Source organism: Notolepis coatsorum (assembly GCF_963971535.1).
Source record: "Notolepis coatsorum genome assembly, chromosome: 7".
In the NCBI taxonomy this organism is placed as follows: domain Eukaryota; kingdom Metazoa; phylum Chordata; class Actinopteri; order Aulopiformes; family Paralepididae; genus Notolepis; species Notolepis coatsorum.
The window spans coordinates 67,244,560-67,267,668 of NC_140171.1; the positions used below are offsets into that span (position 1 = coordinate 67,244,560).

The following is a 23,109-nucleotide window of genomic DNA, read 5'->3' on the forward strand; positions in this document are numbered from 1 at the left end:
TGAAAGACCCTCACCACCCCAATAACAGCCTGTTTCAGCTGCTGAGGTCAGGCAGACGCCTGCTGTTGTGAAGGGCCAGATTAAACCGAATATATATATTTATTTATATATATATATTTAATTGTATTTGTATATTCTCTAATATTCCCTGATATCCCTTGTATATTCCTTGTACAATATGCATTGAATATCCATTCTAGCCTACTGAACATCCCATAATAGTCTCCATTCTACTATTGGTCGAGACCTTGGTGCCAGGCTGCCATACCCCCCAGACCCAGTTCAAACGTACCGCTCAACATGTACGAACAAGTCCTAGTTCCGCGTAGGAATCTGGCTACCGCACCACTAATGGGACTATTTGTTCATAGTGCGTATATATACTGCGCTACTAAAGTAGGACTTCCTTTTCAGTCCAGTTTCTTACCCTCCAATAGAGTCACAGACGTAAAGCCTCCCCGCGACGCCACGTGTGGGAGTAAGGCCAAGTTCGCCTACCATCGGTATTGAGACATTGTGTATATTAATATTTGAATAGTCATATTTGGCACTATATCGTCGAGTTGGACGTAGTCTATTAAGCTAATAATAGTCTGTTAATATATAGTGCTTCGTACGGTGAGAATACTACCGTAGTCAGCACCCCATCGTTTCGGGCATCAGCTGGACGCTTATCCAGGGTGGTTGACCCCATGTGAAGCTGCACCCGAGGAGCTCCAGGCCAAAGAGCGAGTGGACCTGTATACCGGATTATTCTACCGACGACAGCCCGCCTTCCCAGGCACGGATTATGCTTTGTATACGTTGATTATTCCATGGATAAAGACCCCCGACACTGCCGTGTGTTGGAACCCCCCCCCCCTGGAGAGGACGCAAGGTGAGGAGACGCTCTGCAAGACGAGGTCGCTTCACGTCTCTCCTCCGTGGACCGGAGGACGCCGGCCCACAAAGAGTCCATCTGCTTTCATCTGTGGTCCAAGGATCGCCGGCGCATTGAACGGCACTACAGTGGGTTCACCTGGGATACCCTTGGCCGGATGAGGCAGCCGGATTCTACCCCCCCCCCCCCCCCCTTCCTACTCTTGTCGGCTTACAAGCGACCGGATTAACCCCCCCTAGTGTATCCAGCCTATAATCATTAAAGTATCATTGCTGTTATTCCTTAAATATTCCAGGTCGTATATGTACCACCTGCGCCTTCAGAGATTGGACATTCTCTATTGATATACCGACAAATACTCTTGCCATAAAAGTGCATACTAATTCCCATTCATAAATGTGATTGATTTGATTAAGTGCTTGCTCTACACACCATCGCTGTGTAGAAATAAAGACCTATTTCTAATTCGTACATTTGTGTTGGATCCGTTTCATCTACGTGACAGTGTTCATCATAATATATTTATGCCGAGTACTGGGTGGCCGAATATTAAGTACAAAGGTAGTGGTAGTAAGTATCATATCTAGTAATACAGTCAGGGAATTGTACCCCTCAGTTACAATTGGTCCTTCGAGCCGGAGGGTAATCAGTGTAATATTAATATAGTGTTATTAATATTGAAATGGCCTATGATGAACACTCCACGAAACGATCCTCCTAACCAACGCCCGCAGCGCGAACGACGGCTCCCTCAGTACTTAGAGGCTTACGCTGTCAGTCAACAACCTAGTCTTCTACTAACAGTAAACGCGGTAAAACTAGAAAGTAAAAGTATGTCTAACCCCAACGCCCAGACTACCCCGACCATAGAGGCCCCTACGGGTTCTAATGTAACTGACCAAGTTCACGGTGGGGACCAGTGGGAACCAGACATGACTTCACACCCCGCCAGTACTGAAGAAGTAGTCCCCGATGAGTCCCGGGAGGAATACAACGCTACCGAGAGAGAACTCGGCACGGAAGAAGACGGGGAGAGCACCGTGGAGATAGAGCTCCAAGGCTCCGCAAGGAGTACCCCGAGGGAAGGCTCCCCTATACAACCGCCTTCTCCCAGCGAGGCAGAGAGGACCCTACAGCAGGCCTTCCTCATCAGCCTGAACGCCGCTGCTGAACGCGACCGACTGCAGATCCAGCAGCGGAGCGAAGAAGAGCATATACGTCTAGAAATAAGACGCATTCAGAGAGAAGAGAATGTGGCCCGAGACCGAGCAGACAGCCAGCGAGCAGCTGCTGGTGCTCTACGGGACGCAGAGCGCGACAGACAGCAAGCGCAACTAATAGAACAGCTGATCAGACGGACAACACCCTCTCCCTCCGCCAGAGGCTCCAGGAACTCGTCTAGACACACCTCCAGGGCGGCATCCCCTAGCCGAGTAAACAACCCTGAACTTGACCAACAGACGAGGTCTATACCCCCCACAGACCACCTCCCCCCACCGGTCCAAGCGAGACCTAGCAACCGGGAAGGAGCAGCATATCCTGTGGAGAGGCTAAACCAGAGACTACAAGCACTGGATGACCTAACTGAAGACGAAGAGGAAGAGGAGGAGAACCACGCCCGACGACAGCACAGTACTCTACCGGACCAGGAGGTCCGGTACAGCCCAGGCTATACTCCCGCGGAGCTGCGCTACAGACCCCCGATTCTATACACGGGTGAGCACGACGCACGACCCGCACCGAGGAACAGCACCTGGACAAGCGGGCCATGGTACACTGCCGGTACCAGCCCATACCAAGGAGCGGGAGGAGACTCGCCTAGGAGGCCTCTCCCCCAACGCTCGCCGATGTATCCACAGTCAGCGTCATACATTGGCACGCCTATGGTACCCAACTTCACCCAAGAGAACCGGGCCCAGTATACAGAACTCCGCATGTGTCTGGAGACCATGTTGGTGGATGTATTGGATGAACGCCATAAATACGCCATCCTACTGAAGCACTTAAAGGTACCCCGCGCACATAATATAGCGCTCGCCTACGCGACTTCCACCACCCCATACACAGCAGCGCTGGTAGCATTGGACCAGAGGTATGGGCGCAAATGGGATTACGTGATCCGACACATCGACCGCTTACCCCCAGCAATAGACAATCGAGCACAGGACGACCTGTCCATCAGAGTGCAGTCCCTGGTAGGGATGTTGGGAGCGCAGAGAGAGAAGGGGAGGCATGAACTTTACGCCAACTCAAATGTGGAAAGGATCTTGGAGAAGCTGCCGCCCGCTCGACAGGAGCGTTTTAGGCGGCAGAGAGACCACCGAGACCCGAATGGCCCCGAACCGAACCTCCTCGATCTAGCAGACTTCCTGGCGAGAGAAGTCAGCAGCCTACGGCTAGATACATTCGGACGGAGCACCCCTGGCTCCAGAGAAGGAACCAGACGACTAAATGATGGAAGAAGATCGGTGACTGTGATGCACCAATCGGAGTCAGTACCGAGCAGCAGGAGCCACAGTACCCCCTCCAGAACGGAGAAGTGGAAGATAGTGTGCCCCTACTGTGAGAAAGAACACTGGCTAGCGCAATGCGACTCCTTCCCCAAGCTGAACGCGGAGGAAGCAAGTCAATGGATAAAGTCCAACAAGCGCTGTTTTCGCTGTGCGCGCTCACACATGGCAGCCGAATGCCGCTTAAAGAAAAGGTGCACCAAGTGCGATGGAGCCCATCTGGACATACTTCACGACAGTAACAGACGGCGCCCTTCACCCGCACCATCCAGCAGCAAAGCGAGCGTCATGTACATCGATCCCGCCAGCAGCAGTGGAGCCCGAGTACTCCTAAAAGTAGTGCGTGTGACACTAAACTACCAGAATAAAGTCCTGGACACTTACGCCGTCCTCGATGACGGGTCAGAGAAGACCCTTCTGCTCGCCTCCGCTGCGGCCCAGCTAGGGCTGCGGGGAAGCGAAACCCAAATGACAATTCGGACAATAAGACGAGATTTGAAGACGATAAAGGGCGAGAATGTCTCATTCTCTATCGCAGCAAGCGGCCAGCCTGAGCGACGGTACCAGATTACAGACGCTTTCACCAGCCAAGAAATAGGACTGTCGCGGTACACATACCCCGTCGCCAAGCTGATGGAGAAATATGTACATCTGCGCAAGTTACCGATCCCGCTCATAGACAATGCTATGCCGACCCTGTTGATAGGCTCCGACCATGCAGACCTCATTGTCCCGATAGACCGGGTTCATACCGGACCCCGAGGCTGTCCTGCAGCAGTCGAGACCCGTTTGGGATGGACTCTCCAAGGCCCGCTCGCCAAATCTCTCAACCGAAGTACAGCCACTAGATGTCTCCACTCCCGAGTCACGGAGGGAGAAACCGCACTCCTGCAACACGTAGAGCGGTTATGGACCTTGGAACAAATGCCCTTTAAGAACGGAAAGAAAGACATTCGCTCTAAAGATGACATTTACGCCATTCACCTCCTCGAGACAGGGACCAAGAGAGTCCCGGTCAACGGCGTGTTGAGATACGCCACGCCACTCCTGCGGCGAGAAGGAATGCCTACTTTCCACGCCAAGACAGACGCCACAGAACAGTACCTGCTGAACACGGAGCGGCGCTTAGCCAAGAACCCCGCCCAAGAGAGTGTATACCGCGCTGAGATTGAGAAGCTCATCACAGCGGGACACGTCACAAAGATGGACATTAAAGAGGCTGACCAGACCACTGAATCGTGGTACGTGCCTCACCACAAGGTCCATCACAACGGTAAAGACCGCATAGTATTTAACTGCAGCTACCAGATCGGATCCCAAAATCTGAATAAAGAGTTACTGCCCGGTCCCACACTCGGCCCCTCCCTACTCGGCGTTCTACTCCGCTTCCGCCAGGAAAAGGTGGCCATCAGCGGGGACATTAAAGGAATGTTCCTGCAGGTGAGATTAGTAGAGGAGGACAAGCCCCTGTTACGGTTCCTATGGAGAGAGAAGCCAGGAGATGAGCACCCAGCCATCTACCAATGGGAAGTCCTCCCCTTCGGAACGACGTGCAGCCCCTGCTGTGCTACATTTGCACTACAGAAACATGTAGCAGAGGACCCAGCAGCGGACGAAGAGGTCCGACACAGCGTAAAGAACAGCTTCTACGTAGACAACTGTCTACAAAGCCTTTCAACCCAGGAAGAAGCCGAGGCTCTCCTGATTAAACTCCGCGCCTCATTGATCAAAGGCGGCTTTGATCTCAGGCAGTGGGCCAGCAGCGATCCGCAAGTACTGCGCAGCCTCTCCTCCGAGGACAAGGCAGCCAGCAGCGAGACCTGGATGGCTACAATCCCGGGAGAAGCCCAGGAGATGACCCTGGGATTGGTGTGGCGATTCAAACCAGATTCGCTTCACTACAGACACAAGCCCCTGACTACGGAGCAGGGAAGGCCGGCGGCGGCGCCGACCACCAGACGGAGTGTGTACACAACACTCGCCCGACAATATGACCCGCTAGGATGTATTCTACCGTACACCACCAGGGCAAAAATGATTGTACGAGCATTGTGGGACAAGGACCAGGGCTGGGACGACCCCATTCCCGCACACCTTGCATCCACCTGGAGAGAGTGGGAGATGGAGCTCCACTCACTCCCAGGTGTTAATATGCGCCGAAGCTACTTCCCACCCACGGTGAGGCCAGAGACATGTAAAATGGACTTACACGTCTTCAGTGACGCCTCAGAGGTCGCATACGGATCAGTAGCCTACTTGCGGGCCCAAGAGAAGGGGGGAGAGATCTACACAGCATTTGTCCTCGCCCGCTCGAGAATAGCCCCACGCAAGCAACAATCTATCCCACGTCTAGAGCTCTGCGCAGCCCTAGCCGGAGCGCACCTAGCCACGCTCATCCAACGTGAGCTCACCATACCGGTGTCTAGAACAATCCTGTGGTCAGATTCCACGACAGTACTCGCCTGGATCAAATCAGACTCATGCAAGTACAAAGTCTTCGTGGGAGTCAGAGTCACCGAGATTCAAGACTTAACCGAAGAGTTAACCGGAGAAACAGAGTGGCGCTACGTTGATACAAAACAGAACCCAGCTGACGTCATCACCCGGGGAATCCCCTAGATGACCTCACCCGTCGCAATGTCTACAGTGACGGCCCCGCATTCCTAAGACTCCCGGAAGGACAGTGGCCCATGCCTATCCCGAGGGAAGCAAGTCCAGAGGAGGTGGAAAATAAGAAGTCCGTGTTCTGTGGATTGAGCACCGTAGCCTCCACCGACCCTAACATAGACGATTGCACGTCCATAGAGAGTGCACAACAAAGAACATTCCTGCGGTACCACCCGGAGTGCAAGTCCCCCGCTGATATGTCAGCAGCTAACTACGAGGAAGCAGAATTGCTTCTACTGCAGCGAGCCCAGAGAGACTCGTTCCCCGATGAATTGGCCTGTCTACAGGGAGGAAAGCCCGTCCCATCCGACAGCAGATTAATTCATCTGGCCCCCGAGAGCGACGCTCATACCCTCATCAGAGTGGGTGGTCGCCTACGCAAAGCCCCCAATCTACCGGATGACATTAAATACCCGATCGTATTGAACAGCCGACACAAGGTCACAGAGCTGATTATAAAGAAATACGATGAGGATGTACATCACGCAGGAGCAGAAAGAGTCTTCGCGGAAATCAGACGTCGTTACTGGATCCTACAAGGAAGAGAGGCGGTACGACGCTTCCAGCGAACATGTCTAGACTGCCGCAAGTGGCGCGCGCAGCCCAGCATACCAAGGATGGCTGACCTTCCTCCATGTCGCCTCCGAATCGGTGACAAGCCATTCCACTCAACGGGTATGGACTGCTTTGGCCCGCTGCACATAAAGAAAGGAAGAGGAACCGAGAAGCGGTGGGGTATTGTATTCAAATGCATGACCACCAGAGCGATACACATCGAGCTTCTCCCGACCATGAGCACAGACTCATTCCTTATGGCCTTCCGTAGATTCACATCACGGAAAGGAAGACCGTCTACCCTATTGTCCGATCATGGGACAAACTTCAAAGGCGGCGAAAGAGAGCTGAGAGAGAGCTTCCAAGCTATGGGCCCAGAACTTAAGACCCACCTCGCTCCAGCACAGGTTGATTTCCAATTCAACCCCCCAAACGCACCCCACTTCGGTGGCACTTGGGAACGAGAAGTGCGCTCCATAAAGACAGCCCTGTACGCAGTACTTGGGGCCCAGACTGTGGCGGAAGAAGTCCTAATGACAGTCCTCACGGAGATTGAGGGAGTACTTAACTCGAAGCCCCTCGGATATGTCTCCAGTGATGTGGCGGATATCGACCCAGTTACCCCCAACACACTCCTGATGGGGCGGCTAGATCCTGCATTACCCCAGACAATGTACCGGCCTGAAGAAGCGAACGGCCGACGAATGTGGAGGTACAGCCAAGTATTAGCCGACAAGTTTTGGAGCAGTTTCCTACTGCACTACCTACCGTCTCTACAGACCCGCCAGAAGTGGGTAAAGGAGAGAGACAATTTGACAGAAGGAACAGTCGTCATGATTATTGATCAATCACTGCCCAGAGCTATGTGGCCGGCCGGCCGCGTAAGCAAAGTGATCACCGGTGCCGACGGCAAGGTCCGAGCAGCTGAAGTGCTCGTCCAGGGTCGCACTTACACCCGTCCCGTGGCGAGGCTCATAGAACTGCCCCGACTCCCAGACACAATCGATGATGACCATGACCCTATAACCCTATGACTTTGTGAAGTTGACTGACCCCTACAGCAAACCCTTATGTGTAAATAGACAACGCGATTAATCTGTCTCTGTTTAACTGATTAGGTCTGGGACCAATCAGGGGGTGGCTGTTGTGAAGGGCCAGATTAAACCGAATATATATATTTATTTATATATATATATATTTAATTGTATTTGTATATTCTCTAATATTCCCTGATATCCCTTGTATATTCCTTGTACAATATGCATTGAATATCCATTCTAGCCTACTGAACATCCCATAATAGTCTCCATTCTACTATTGGTCGAGACCTTGGTGCCAGGCTGCCATACCCCCCAGACCCAGTTCAAACGTACCGCTCAACATGTACGAACAAGTCCTAGTTCCGCGTAGGAATCTGGCTACCGCACCACTAATGGGACTATTTGTTCATAGTGCGTATATATACTGCGCTACTAAAGTAGGACTTTCTTTTCAGTCCAGTTTCTTACCCTCCAATAGAGTCACAGACGTAAAGCCTCCCCGCGACGCCACGTGTGGGAGTAAGGCCAAGTTCGCCTACCATCGGTATTGAGACATCGTGTATATTAATATTTGAATAGTCATATTTGGCACTATATCGTCGAGTTGGACGTAGTCTATTAAGCTAATAATAGTCTGTTAATATATAGTGCTTCGTACGGTGAGAATACTACCGTAGTCAGCACCCCATCGTTTCGGGCATCAGCTGGACGCTTATCCAGGGTGGTTGACCCCACGTGAAGCTGCACCCGAGGAGCTCCAGGCCAAAGAGCGAGTGGACCTGTATACCGGATTATTCTACCGACGACAGCCCGCCTTCCCAGGCACGGATTATGCTTTGTATACGTTGATTATTCCATGGATAAAGACCCCCGACACTGCCGTGTGTTGGAACCCCCCCCCCCTGGAGAGGACGCAAGGTGAGGAGACGCTCTGCAAGACGAGGTCGCTTCACGTCTCTCCTCCGTGGACCGGAGGACGCCGGCCCACAAAGAGTCCATCTGCTTTCATCTGTGGTCCAAGGATCGCCGGCGCATTGAACGGCACTACAGTGGGTTCACCTGGGATACCCTTGGCCGGATGAGGCAGCCGGATTCTACCCCCCCCCCCTTCCTACTCTTGTCGGCTTACAAGCGACCGGATTAACCCCCCCTAGTGTATCCAGCCTATAATCATTAAAGTATCATTGCTGTTATTCCTTAAATATTCCAGGTCGTATATGTACCACCTGCGCCTTCAGAGATTGGACATTCTCTATTGATATACCGACGAATACTCTTGCCATAAAAGTGCATACTAATTCCCATTCATAAATGTGATTGATTTGATTAAGTGCTTGCTCTACACACCATCGCTGTGTAGAAATAAAGACCTATTTCTAATTCGTACATTTGTGTTGGATCCGTTTCATCTACGTGACAGTGTTCATCATAATATATTTATGCCGAGTACTGGGTGGCCGAATATTAAGTACAAAGGTAGTGGTAGTAAGTATCATATCTTTGCATTCATCTAAAAAATGTTTGGACCCTATGGTGTTCTTGTTCTGTTCTTGACTTATTGTTATGTTGTCTTCTTGACTTGTTTAAAGAAGACCTGTACGGCCCATGGGGACATTAACGTGTGTTGTCGGGCCCTATAAATAAATTTGATTTGATCTAGTAATACAGTCAGGGAATTGTACCCCTCAGTTACACCTGCGAACCCCAGCTACTAGGACAGAGCGGCTTAGGCTCAGCTTCTTCCCCCAGGCCATCAGAGCCATGAACAATGAACATTGAGTGCTCAGAACATTGAACTGTCCACACACAAGCACACATGAACACACACACGACACGCACACTGTGCACGCTCACACACGAGCAGCCACTTAACACTTTAACATGAGCGGGCACACACTCATGTCGCACACACGCACACTTATGGCCAAAGGAAAGGACACTTTAAATTAGAATAACAGGAACAGTGTATTGCACTACCAAAGCTAACTAGCATGTCCCACATGCTCTGTAAATAACTATGTACAGATACCGAGATGTCACTCCATGTTACCTGCTACCTGTTACTGCACAATGTTGTTTCCTTCTTATGATTCTATTATATGTACCACTGTATTGCACATCGTTGCGGGCAAGACCACCCGCTGTATGATACCCATTGTATACCTGTATGCCGTGACAATTAAAACTCTTGACTTGACTTCTCTGGAATGATGTCTTGCATTGCATTCAGTTAGGTCCTACCTCATTGGTTGTAATAGAGGTATACAGACCCATCTGTTGATCCATGTTCTAACGATGCATTAGTGGGTCTAATCTTAAAATATTTTGATGGGGAGAGGATTGTCATGGGTGATTTAAATGTAATAATTAATCTGGGTATCTCAAGGAGATTACTGCTAACCTTAATTTATCCCAGTTAATAACAGAACCCATCAGATCACATTTGAATTTTGAAAGTGCTCCAGGTCTATTCTAATAGAGCTTTTATTCTCCAATAGGCTTGACAATTACAACTGGCAGTGTTTTGAACTTGCTTAATGAAAACAAAATCTCATGGTTACTAAAAGACATTTTAGACACTTCAGTGAACAAACTTTCTTAAGTGATAGTGACCAGTGATATACACCTCAGTTGAGTTCTGACTTGCAAATGGTTCTGGATTTTTATACTTCAATTGTTGATAGGCAGGCGTCGCTTAAGAAAAATAGAATAACACTGGTTCTCTCAGGAGTTGTCAGCCTTGTTTAAAGAAACGAACAGTCCTTGGTCTCGTGTCAGACTTGCAGGTCACACTTTCACATTGGCGGTCATTAAAACAGATTAGAAATCAATGCACCTCTGCAGTAAGAAAAACCAAGTCAGACAATTTTTTCGATCTCATCACCAGCTTCTACTCTAATCCGGACAATTTCTGTAAAGCAGATAATTTGAATAAAAACGAACCCACAAATGATCTGCCTACGCGTATCAAGTACGATGACTGTGATTTCAGGCAGAAATTAGATTTGCTTAACATTTAACATAACAAGCACTTTGGGAATGCAGGCCATTTGTTTGATAAGATCTACACAGGGCACGCCCTGGCTGCCGAGGATGGTATGTGCTCAATGGATCATGCTTCCAAATTTTCTTTCAATCCCTTCACCCCTAGTGTTGTATTATAATCATTACAAGTCATTGATACCAGGAGTTCAACAGAGAATACATTTGATTCCTTTTTTATAATAAAAATCTCTGCTCCAATTATTGATTGATGTCATTTATAGAAATGCCTTGTCCACTCCACCTAGACACCATCATTAGGCTCTTAGATCCATGACTGGTGATAGTTACGGCACTGCATCCTGTATAAGGTACTGTAGGTTGGTCTTCTCTATCAGAAAGATGAAATAGACATTGGTAGCGGTTTATCTTTGATGGAAAATTGTCTAATATATGTCAATGATGCTTGAGTGGAATTATGGACCCTATCTGACCCACTCAAATGATTGGCTTACACTTAAGGCCGTGCGGACAGTGTGGTAGCATTTAGGTAGATGTGTAGTTACTGACAGAATACATACATGCGCAGCACATAGGCAGACACACCTAATTCGCATACATGCCGACACACCCACTAGATGATTAGAACGGATAAGATATACCTGCGCATAATTAGTTGACACACATCTCACGTTCAGACACATAGACCCACACAGTACATAAACACTAGGGTAGAGAGTTAGTGAAGCGTGTTGGAGGTGGTGTTGTGTTGTTCTAGAGAGAGAGATATAGTATTCAGAGTGTTCGTGGGTGGCAGAGTGAGTGGCGGAGAGAGGAGAACGGAGGGCGATCGTGTGTGTATCGACCTGGACCGGCTACGAATCTCCCTTGTGTACCGACCCGAACTGTCTGACAAAACAATCCCTTTTTCTGGCAACAAACCCCTTTTGTGTATCGACCCCCGGACTGTCTGACCATTCTATTGCCTGTCGAGCGCTTATGGTGAGTGGGATATTCAGAAGCGCAGTCTGCTGGTGTATGATTTGTTTTGCTGTTATTTGGAGTTTAAATAAAGGAAACAAAAGAGACCGTTTGTGTGGAAATGACACATTCTTGTGGAGAGTCTGCTTTACATGCGGACGCGGTTCGTTACATATGTTGGAGAATGCGGGCATTGCACCCGTTAAACCAAAAAACCCAAGAAATTGTTATTTCTCTACATCCCTAACCAGCATGGCTGCTCCTTGGGTATCCCAGAGCGCCCAGGTCCGCAGGCATGAGGAGTTCATGGCAGCGTTTACCCGAGAGCAGCGTGCTCTGCGTGATGAGAGTGGGGCGCTGGAATGCAGGGGCTGCATGGAGTATGGGCACAGGATACTGCAGTGCCCAGACACGGAGGTGACCGACCCCTGCGATAGACTCCACTGGGAGCAGGTGGAGCGTGAGGAGAAGGCTCAGGAGAGAGCAGCCCTCAAAGCCAAAGGGAGAGCTGCCACAGCAGCCGGGGCTCTCCAGAGGGCTAAGGAGGAGGCAGACCGAGCCTGTCTCCTCACCAGGGACTGCAGCCCACAGCCGGAGAAGGCTGGGGAGGCGTGCGCGCCCGACGAGGCCCGCCAAGGGGCACGATCAGAGACGTTCAAGAGCTGGAGAGGTCGGAGAGAGGGAGACGAGAGGTGAAGCTGCGGAACCAGGCAGCCACCGTCTTCCAAGCCGCCTACAGGGGTCAGCAGAGAGAGAGACAAGAGGCGCTGCAGAGGTGGCTGAAGCAGCGGACCCAGGCAGCCACCATCCTCCAGTCGGCGTTGAGGGCTTATCGGGCCCGACGGCTCTGCAAGGAACTGCAGAGAGAGCGGCAGGAGGCGCTGGAGAGGTGGGAGAGGCTGGAGAGAGGTGAAGCTGCGGAACCAGGCAGTCACCGTTTTCCAAGCCGCCTACCAGGGACAGCAGGTGAGGAGACGGCTGAAGCTCCAGCACCAGGCCGCCACCGTTCTCCAGTCGGCGTTCCGAGCGCACAGAGCCCAGCAGATCTGAAGAGGACTGCAGCAAGAGAGGCAAGAGGCACTGGAGAGGGAGACGAGAGGTGAAGCTGTGGAACCAGGCCACCGTCTTCCAAGCTGCCTGCAGGGGACAGCAGCTGAGGAGATAGCCGAGACTGCAGCGCCAGGCAGTCACACTCCTCCAGGCAGTCTTCCGAGGACAGCAACAGAGGAGACAGCTGAGGCTGCAACACCAGGCCGCCATCCTCTTTCAGGCAGCCTTCAGAGGACAGAGGCTGAGGAGACGGCAGCATAAGGCGGCGATGGTGATCCAGAGTCGGGTGAGAGGCTGGCTGACGCAACGGTGGTACCGTGGCGTGACAGAGACCATTAGGCGCCTGCAGCGGGGCGTACGGGGCACCCTCGCCAAACGCGCGCTGCTGGGGCTGAAGAGGGAGGCACGCTCCCCGGTGCAGTCTACGGGTGAGACAGTTGTCATGGGGCCCGTAGACTCCCCACTTCTCAGGAACGAGAATGACAATACTAATACCACTGATTATGTTATTGTTGATGAGGCTAATGAAAGTGTCAAAAATAACGGGGATAATGATGATGGTGACGATGATGCTAATGCCTATGATAACGAACAACTGCCGAACAACTGCCTCTTTGAACTGCTGCGGTCAGGCAAGCGATAGCGGAGTCTTAAGGCGAGCACAGAAAGACTCAGAAGAAGCTTCTATCCCCAGGCCATCAGGCTGCTAAACGAACAATAAACACTATGCAACAACCATCAAATGCACACAGCACACACACCCACACACTCACTTAAACAAACACACTTTAGATCACACAAACACTTTATATTTATTGATAAAGGATTTGCACTACAACTCGTACACCTACTGTAAATTGTACCTAAAATGCACCTCATCCCATTTCTGCCTTGCACTATATAGTATTGTATATTAGTACACTGCATAGTATATTGTATATTATATGGTAACTCAGTTACGTCTATTCTGCATCGAACATTGTACATATGTCTATACTGAACACTGTGACCTCTTTTTTTTTACTTCTAATTTACATGCTATACTATGTTATTTTATTTCATACTTATCTTGTCTTGCACAGTCTCTGGAGCGTAACAGTAAGAAGCATTTTGTATAAAAGTATTCTGTATTTCTGTATGACAACTATTAAAGAAACTTGAAACTTGAAACGGTGATGGTGATAATGAACACGACAAGGATGATGACGGTGATGCTAATGCAAGTGTCTATGATAACGGTGATGGTGATAATGATGAACACGACAATGATAACAATGATGATGATAATATTCCTGACGTTTATGGTACTGTTGTTAACCCTTTATCTGCCAGGGATTATTCTGATCTTAATCCCCTATCTGCCAGCGCTGTAAATCTATGGGGATGTTCCCCTTCTTTGCAGGGCTATAACTTTTTAAATTGTATTGCTAAATTGACATTACTATGGCCCATTCAACGTCAAGTATCTATCGTTTAGGATGTAGCAACGTTCTACTTTTTCATTCACATTCATACTAAAATACGGTCTAAAGTATAAATATGTTTTTATCGTTTTCTGCAGAACGTGATTTATAGCCCTAAATACATATATTACATCATCAAATGTAGTTTGATACCGATTGACGTCATATTAAAACTTTCAATTGTGCAAGGTCCTAAGCGTCATCATGCCTCATCATCTGCTGGTGACCGGAGGGGGGGGGGGGGTTTATAAGTCTGTGGCCGACCTTAAATCATTTATGTAGTATGGGCGATATATATATCAGAGCAGATTATACGTTTATTAATAATCAAACACGCTGAAACTCACCTCAGCTTCCTCGTAGCATTGGGCGATCAGCGTCGAGCAGAAAGTTCTCTATTTTGGGATGTTGATATATGCGATCCATTTCCAGGTTGTATAATAATATATACGTCCAAATCATGTTGTTTATCGAGTTATTTGCAACCGATCGATGTCCAGTGTATCAAGATGGAGTCCAGCTAACGATAGCGAGTGCCCGGAGGAAATTTGGGCGAGCACCACTTCCGGCGCGTCACTTCCTGTTTGGGCGATCCACCGATCGGCCACCAGATGGCGCTCTTGAACCGTTGGAGAGTTGAGAGGAGATCAACAGGGGATCTCAAGACTCTGTGCGTAAAATATGATTGCCATCACAGATTTTTGAAATATTGATCTCAAAGACGCCTTACGGCGTCATTGGCAGATTACGCATGGCGGAGAATGACGTGGGAACACGTCATTGGCGAATAAAGGGTTAACATTGCTGAGGATGGTGAGGACTATGACGGTGATGGGGATGATGAGGAGACGACGACAGCATCACCCCTGGAGAAGCTGGTGCCGGCGAAACCCGAAATCGTCATGCCCCGAGCTACCAGGGCAATGAAGGGAGGCTCCCAGCAACGGAGTGCTGAGCGGGCGAGACATGTCGCCCCTCCCTCGCGGTCGGAGCTGAGGGAGAGGATATGTGGCAAACGCCGCCATTTGCCACTGAGAGAAAGAGGTCGAGGAGCAGGAATCTCGCTCTGCGTCATCCGCAGCACGGGGAATCCCGGAAGTGACAGCGAGTGGCACACGCGTCACTCGTTGTCAAGAAATCACAGGCTGGCGAGACAATGCTGTCGCGTCACGCCTCAATGCGAGCTGGCCGGGATACGGCAAGAGAGGGAAGACGGCGCGCCTGATATGGTGCGTGGAGCAGGGAACGGGAGCGTTGTTACTGTTAACGTGTCCTTATTTCCCCATTCCACGCAGTGTCAATCAATTGCTCTCCTATAAACATTGTACTAGCATGATGAAATCCCAAATATATAAACTTTTATTTTACAGATCAACAATAAAATCTTAAATGTACACAATATTTTCAAACACATAAATAGTTAAGAGTATCTTAGGCATTTTGAAATCACTTCAGAAAGACTAACTTGAGTTGAGTTAACTTCTCTGGGTTTTTAGTCGCAATATAAAGAAGAATTGACAGGTACTTCATTTGAAGTTGAAGTGTTGAATGTCAAAAGGACATCTTTGATATATAAAAAAAAGTACATATAATTCACAATATGTTCAAGTAAGACATACACTTGCAAAAAAAATAATACATTTGGATCTGAAAAGGTCAATGTTCTGTTTCAGCAGGTGCAGGTCCACTGGTGGTCTTTCTCTGGCATTTTTATGGTCGGTATTTTAAAAGACTCATACATTCCCCTGGTGTCCACAGCGGTGAATCTCTTTTGCCTCTTCAGCCTGACAGCCAAGGCCGTGACTATGGCTTCTACCTTGTCCTGATGATACGCTATAACTCCATCTCTACCACCTCCTCCGTCATTTATTCCTTTATTCAGGGGGCTCTTGGCTGAGGTCTCAAACAGCATCATACCACGGGACTTTGCAAACGCTAGTGCCTGCTCCCGGCTGACCTGGCTGACGGTCCCACCACCACGCAGGTCACCGCGAAGGTCGCACTTGTTGCCCACCAGGAACCTGCAGGGAGGACAGGACAGAGGACAGGCAGGGAGAAGGTGTTGGCATTTTGACATTTTAATTACAAGATGTTTCCATCTAAAAAGATGGTTTTGAACAATTTCACAAAAAGTAGCGTTGAAGACAAGATAGTGGAATCTTCCAAACAAAACCAAATGGAATAATGAGATGAGTCCTAAAGACCTGATCCTGTTGGGGCGGCTAGGTGGTGTAGTGGGCAAGGCGCTCGCCACCAATGCGGGAGACACTGGGTTCGAGCCCAGCTCTCCGCATTGCTATAAGCTTGGCTGGTCGTTCATACTAATACAATTGGCAGTATTAGGGGGTGGGAAGCTGATGGGTGGGGATTGGGCGTTGTGGACAGCGACTCCTACAGGTCGGCTGGTGCGCCTGCGCAGCAGAATCAGGAAGCAACGGGGGCGGCATGCCCCTCCCACGCAGACCCCCGACGCTGAGAGATCGCGCTGTGCAGGTGAAAAGATGCGACGGCTGCTTCCTTGAGTACCGGAGGGGACGCCTGATGTAAGGCTTCGTCCACATTGCAGCCAGCTTGTGGGAGGCATGGCCTAACAGCGTTCGAGACAGGAGAGGGTAGAATTGGACGATACGAAATTGGGATGGGAGAAAAATAGAAAAAATGGGAGAAAAAGTAGATAAAAAAAAAATACCTGAGCCTGTTTATAGAATTAGAAAGCTCCATTAAGGTGTGCCTTTTCTTTCCCTTGATCTCTCGTTTCCCCCTCCCTTCCATGTAGGGTTTAAAATGCAAGCTTCCAGCATGAAGTGCATCCCTCAATCCAATGCTCCACAACAAGGTCACTGAATATAATGTCACACCCGTCATGCTCTGACCCCAAAAAAGATGCAATTCTGTATGACAACTATTAAAGAAACTTGGTCCATGTAAATTATTTGGCTAGATTAACCCTCAGAATTCCTGTTTGCTTATATCCTAAAAGGTCCCAAAAACCACTAACATACATTTTAGCACAAAGTAAGCACAGAACCCCATTTTTGGTACATAATCAAAGCAAAGGCCTAGAAGACCTGACAGCAAAGGCCCAGTCACCTTTAGTCATTACCCTGGAGCCTGGACCATGGAACAACCACAATTCAGGCTGCACTCCAGCTCTTGGGAGGTTAAAAGGTCTTCGAGATGTAGTTGGGAGCCAGAATCAGTTTCCCCCCTTGAAAGTAATCTGTAGAATCAATTGAAGACCTTCCTCCAGGCACTATGTCAGATGACAATGTATTTACCTAGGAATGTTGTGGTCCAGGGAGTTCTGCCTACACTCCTCTATCCAGGAGGGCAGGCCCCTGAAGCTGGCGGGGCAGTTGACGTCATAGACGAAGAGTACGGCATGAACACTACGGTAGTAATGCTGCACCATGGACTTGCGGAAGCGCTCCTGTCCGGCCGTGTCCCACAACTGGAGCTGATGAGGCGAGGGAAGGACGGGGGACGAGGGAAACGGAGAGATTACATACATAGCCAAACCATGGACTTACAGACGAGTGACTGGGAGTAGGACGAGTAGAGAGAAACCTATTCCCATTTCTGCCTTCAAGGACACCATCTCAAGACGTTCTCACTGATACCTGTGACTGTTTTTCCATCATGTAATATCCCTATACACATTCTTATGGGGTTATTCTCTGTATCTTGTTGTTGACTGCCGTCTGCTTGTCTGCGTTTCCTGTGCGTTCAGTAGAAAGCTGTCCAGCTGCAAGCTAGCCTGGCTTAACACAAATAAATGGAAGCGGATACGGACCAGCTAGCCTAGCTGTTGGCCAAAAACACCTCTCCCAGAGTTTTAAGCTAGTGGTGGTCTGTATTAGGGCTGGGCGATATGACGATATTATATAAATATCGGGTACAGTTCATTAACGATACACTTTTTAAACGTATCGTGGATATCGTGATGTTTTGCCCAAGAGGCTTGTGTCGCGTCAATCTGGTCCACACGTTGACACTTTTGAACAGCGCCGCCCCACACACACACTACTGCATCAAAAGTGACTACTTATGATAACAAAGGCATTCGTTGTGGCATTAACGTTATAATAATAATAATGCAGGACCTGTTCAGAGGTCTCTATATAGTTACACTTTCAATAACATCAGCGTATTTACATAGTGCCGACCGAGGTCGACCTAGATATAGCAAGCTCGTTCATATCTCAGCCCGTGCTGACTCAGTTGTGCCCATTCTGCGGTCTGTTAATAAAGTTTTCAATCAGACAGATGTATGGAAAGGCTTTTATTATAACATCTGTTGCAGTAAAATCATTATGCCTCCAGTCGTTTAGTCCTTCTGCGGAGCTAAAAGCTAAACGTCGGACGCGGCGAGCTGCCATTGTTATTGTCATTGAGCTCTCCATGGCGGAAGTAAAAAATAAATACGCGCTTTCCGATTGGTGCTAAGAACAGCAGGGCGGGTGCAAGCGATGTGACGTAATTGGCAGACGCGACTGTCAATCAAAATGATTCTGTTTGCCGACTGAATGAATGAGAACGTTATTAAAAGATTGCAGCATGGGTACAATACAGTACAGCTCAATACAACAACAGTCAACAGCGGACTGGAGGATGCAGACCAGAGAAAGACTTTCGTCTTGTTTACATCAGGGTCCCCCATTTTCAATTCATCATATTTCATATCTAAATCATATAATATCTCATTGCTAAATATATGCAATATATAATCTAATAATCCAATAATCTAAATCTAATATATAATATAAAAATGCTAAATGCATGGGTATTTTATTTTGTCTTTAATGTTAGCTTGCAAACTCAAATACTGTCTTGGTAAGCCTCATAATGAATTTTGGGGAAAAAAAGAAAAACATCGTGATGCGTATCGTGTATCGCCGAAAGGTCAGAAAATATCGTGATATCATATTTAGGCCATATCGCCCAGCCCTAGTCTGTATCCACTTCTATTAATTTGTGCTAAGCTAGACTAGCTTGCAGCTGGATAGCTTTCTACTGAACTAGTGTTGTCAAAAATATCAAAAAATCGATACATATCGATTTTGAATATTTAAAACGGTTTCAATACTCATTTCCCCGAAATATTGATATTTAATTATTCATAATTTTTATTTTTTTTGTATAAGGAAGTTGCATTGTTCATTTCAATACCTGTAATAGTACAGTACTGAACGCACAGAGAGGAAATTGGTACCCATCTTCTTGTCTTGACTCTGGAGAAGACGGGAAGCACATTTCTCATAATGTTGGAGTGTTCCTTTAAATGGCTCTTGCCACTTGACAGGCCATCACTGTAAATAAGAATGAGTTCTCTATGACTTGTCTGGTGAAATAAAGGTGACAAAAAAAGAAAGAGCAGGCTGAAGAAAAACAGGATGAGAGAGAGGAACAGAAAAGGGAAGGAGCATAGAGAAGTGTTGAAATACTCACAAGTTACAACACAGATGCATGCAAGCATGGACAGACAGACAGACCCTTGTCATTTCACAGCATAATAATGGTCAATCTAATTGTTATGAATTCACATAAATATATAGCAGGCTTTCACACAGAATTCTATAGATAAGAGAGAGATCAATACAAGAACTCCATCGCTGCCCCCTGTACTCACATCTTGACTGCTTAAAGACTGGGAACTCAAAACAACAGTTTTTCTGGAGGCAGCAAAGAGCGCGACTGGGGTGGAATGTACAGCAGTAAGTTTCACTCAGTCAGTCATAGGAAAAAATGGCTCTCTGTCACATGAAACCATTCAGTTTGTAGTTGTATAGAATCTATGGATTCATTAGGCATACTGGTCACATATTCACAAACATATTTATTTTTCCAAATACGTGCCACAACTCGACTCTCAAACTAGCCAGAAATCCTGCCAGCTACTATACGTAAAGTCCTCTCCAATCAGAAGCAATTTACATTGCCATTCTCATCAGTGCCGAGCATGTAAACCAGACATCCAGGTTACTCATTTTGGCTTGTACAAATAAAACTTAATGAAAACTGTTCTCCCCTCAAAATAAACCGGTAAACAAGTTTAATATTCACCAGTGACACGTAACGTCCTGCATCATGTGGCTGTTACCCAACAGCACAGAAAGAAGAACATGGACCAACCAACACCCACACGACAATACCAAACACAGACAACAATCATGGGGACGGATATTCCCTCAAATTATCCAACAGCTTTGACCAAATTCACACAGTGACCATTTTGTCCTTATGTCATGCTCAGGTTGGGATTCCTTTCCACCCTGTTCCCAGAGTAAAATGGCCGCCATGTGGGCGCCCCAGTGGTGAACCACATAACACGCTGAGTCGCGGCACGGCTGACCCGGGTTCGATTCCCGGACCCGTCGTTATTTGCCGAATGTCTCCCCCCCCCACTGTCTCCTGTTCCTCCTCTCTCTCTCTCTCTCTACTGGACTGCCCAGTAGTAAAATGCGATAAACGCACACACAAAAAAATGGCCGCCATGTGAATTCTCGAAGACACTCTGATGTCACGAGACCGCCGCCATCTTGGTATAGGGGGACCATACGGATTTCTACCATCAAATGCATGCGTTGAGGTCCGTTTTTATTACATGTTTTATCACATTCTTGTTCATTTCACAACATTTTCATACGATTTGTTTTGAAAATATTGAGGCCAACATGGCATTTCACTATTTCGAAAGCCTTTCTGGTGATTCTAAGGCGAGATATGAGTCAAAGATCTCCCCCTGATTGACTTGACATAATGTCCATACAAAACACCTGCAGACATGGCCATCTCTCGAATACCCAAATTGAAGCTGCTGTGTTACGTTTTGTACTAATAACAAACACAGAAATCCAAATCGCAAGTTTTATATAATACCAGCCGATGCATCACGGAGGGAAAAGTGGCTGGTGGCTAACGTTCGGCTAACTCGCTCCGTGTTGTGGTCATGGTAGCTACATGCTAAGCTAACGTTAATTACATAATATCGAACCGATAGGAGCTTATCTTATCTAATCTTACGTGGTGGTACCACGTGTGCCACTACCCGATCAAACATCCACGTAAGATTAGATAAGATAAGCTCCTATCGGTTCGATATTATGTAATTAACGTTAGCTTAGCATGTAGCTACCACGACCACAACACAGAGCGAGTTAGCCGAACGTTAGCCACCAGCCACTTTTCCCTCCGTGATGGTATAAAACTTGCGATTTGGATTTCTGTTTTTGTCATTAGTACAACGCGTAACACAGCAGCTCTTTGGCATTGTGAAGGACTGAAGAAAATTCCGCTTGATAGTCTTTAATTTGACGCTTTAACGATCCGTTTCTGCACTAAATTAACCGTACACAATGTACCAGGCGGGGCAGTTTCCCCCCACGCTGCAGTTGCCTAGCAACAACAGACAGGAAGTTGACTTCGAGAATCCAACATTCTTCACATAATAGGCCAAAAACACTAAAATCTGGTTGGTTTATTGAGTTGCTTTGTTTCAGGATCAGTACAGATTATGTATATCGAACAAAATCAACTTGGTTTTAAAAACGCAATTCAGACTTGTTTTAACTAAATGTGGGGTATAGCCCTACAAATCGGGCTTGCCAGGCTAAATATAGGGTTATTCACATACATAAAATTTCAAAATCCTACTGTACATATTTGGTGGTGGGGCTCCATATAATTGTATTATGGATTGGGCCTTTAAACTAGTCTGTTCTGATAAATTGCATCATTGCAACCGTTCTAGCAATTAGCTGTAATATTCAAATCCCTGCAAGATTCAGTCTAAAAAAGGGCCACTTCACACCAAAAACAATGGAGATTTATTTTACACATAATCTCCCATTCAAAAACTCTAAACAGTTTAGCCACATTAGTTTAGTTTGACAGTTGTGAATAATATAATTTTAATATTGAAGTGATGTCATCGGGGACATTGCATCCCTGTATTGTGCAGTTAATTACAGCTCAATTCAATTATAAAGGTAGAATTTTAGTCTCTACAACAAGACAAGCTATTGCTATTTTGTCTTCATCTACATAATTTCACGGAGCTGCAATTAACACAACACAAGGTGTCAATGTCACGGGTAGCCATGTTCAAACTACAAACTAAATGAATGTGTGCCAAAAAAAAAAAAAAAAAAAAAAAATTAGCATTATTTTTTGTGTGCCCCTTTAACCAGACAGTCTGAACTGCACCATTGACCTGTGAACTGAGACTTTTAAGTGGGTAGAAGTATATAGATAATAGCGACCAAGCACATTAACTAGAGTCAGACTACTTTATTTATAGGATGTCAGCTTTTTACTCTGCTTATAATGAACGCACAAGACATGTCCTATTTTATGCACAAACAAAAAAAGCGATTTATATTATATATATATTTTTTTATTATTATAAGCCGAGTAGCAAAGGCCGACAAAATATACAATAATGTAGGCCATTATGTATTTATAAGGAAACTTTATTTTTACCTTGATTTTCTCTCCCTCGATATCGACCAGTCTCTCGCGGAAATCAACCCCGATGGTGGCTTCTGTTCTCTGGAGGAACTCTCGGGCGCAGAACCGGTGGGTGAGGCACGTCTTCCCGACTCCCGAGTCACCGACCACGATGATTTTGAAAGTCCGATAACGGGCTGGCAACGAGTTGGAAAACTCTAACGACGAGTCCATGTCGACTGTCTTGTTGTCACAATGCAAGATAAGATACTATGTCTGTGTTAAAAGCTCCAAGAGTGAAACTTGATTCAGAGTTGTCAAGGCCAATGGTTCACTTTCCTTAGATTGGCAATGAAGACGGTATTCAATGTAGCGCTCGGCTCGCTCTCCCTCCAAACTCAAATGAGTTGTATGATGTAGTACCGGGGACCCGGGGGAGTGTGTTGGCCTTTGGCTCCACGTGTTCATCTGACACTACAATGACAAATACTCGCGAGAGCCGGAAGCAGGGGGCGTTGGATCATTTCGGGGTA

At 47.4% G+C, this 23,109-nt stretch overlaps 1 protein-coding gene across 1 annotated transcript; it reads right to left on the reverse strand.

The window, feature by feature from the left end:
• Nucleotides 1-15,528: 15,528 nt before the first annotated feature.
• On the reverse strand, nt 15,529-22,968 carry LOC311231890 (ras-related protein Rab-33B-like). The gene is made up of 3 exons (XM_084318520.1): nt 22,610-22,968; nt 17,407-17,585; nt 15,529-16,149 (listed from the first exon to the last, which is right to left on the reverse strand). Exons 1-3 carry the CDS (start codon nt 22,808-22,810, stop codon nt 15,798-15,800), a joined length of 732 nt encoding a protein of 243 aa, XP_084174646.1. The 5' UTR covers nt 22,811-22,968; the 3' UTR covers nt 15,529-15,797.
• Between the last annotated feature and the right edge of the window lie 141 nt (nt 22,969-23,109).

What these genes read in the sequence shown, in the direction of transcription:
- LOC311231890 (XM_084318520.1), bottom strand. Translation starts at nt 22,810, where the DNA reads ATGGACTCGTCGTTAGAGTTTTCCAACTCGTTGCCAGCCCGTTATCGG. An exon ending in TCGAGGGAGAGAAAATCAAG is followed by an intron (nt 17,586 to 22,609) that starts GTAAAAATAAAG and finishes TCGCCTCATCAG; the next exon opens with CTCCAGTTGTGGGACACGGC. An exon ending in CTGGACCACAACATTCCTAG is followed by an intron (nt 16,150 to 17,406) that starts GTAAATACATTG and finishes TCCTCCCTGCAG; the next exon opens with GTTCCTGGTGGGCAACAAGT.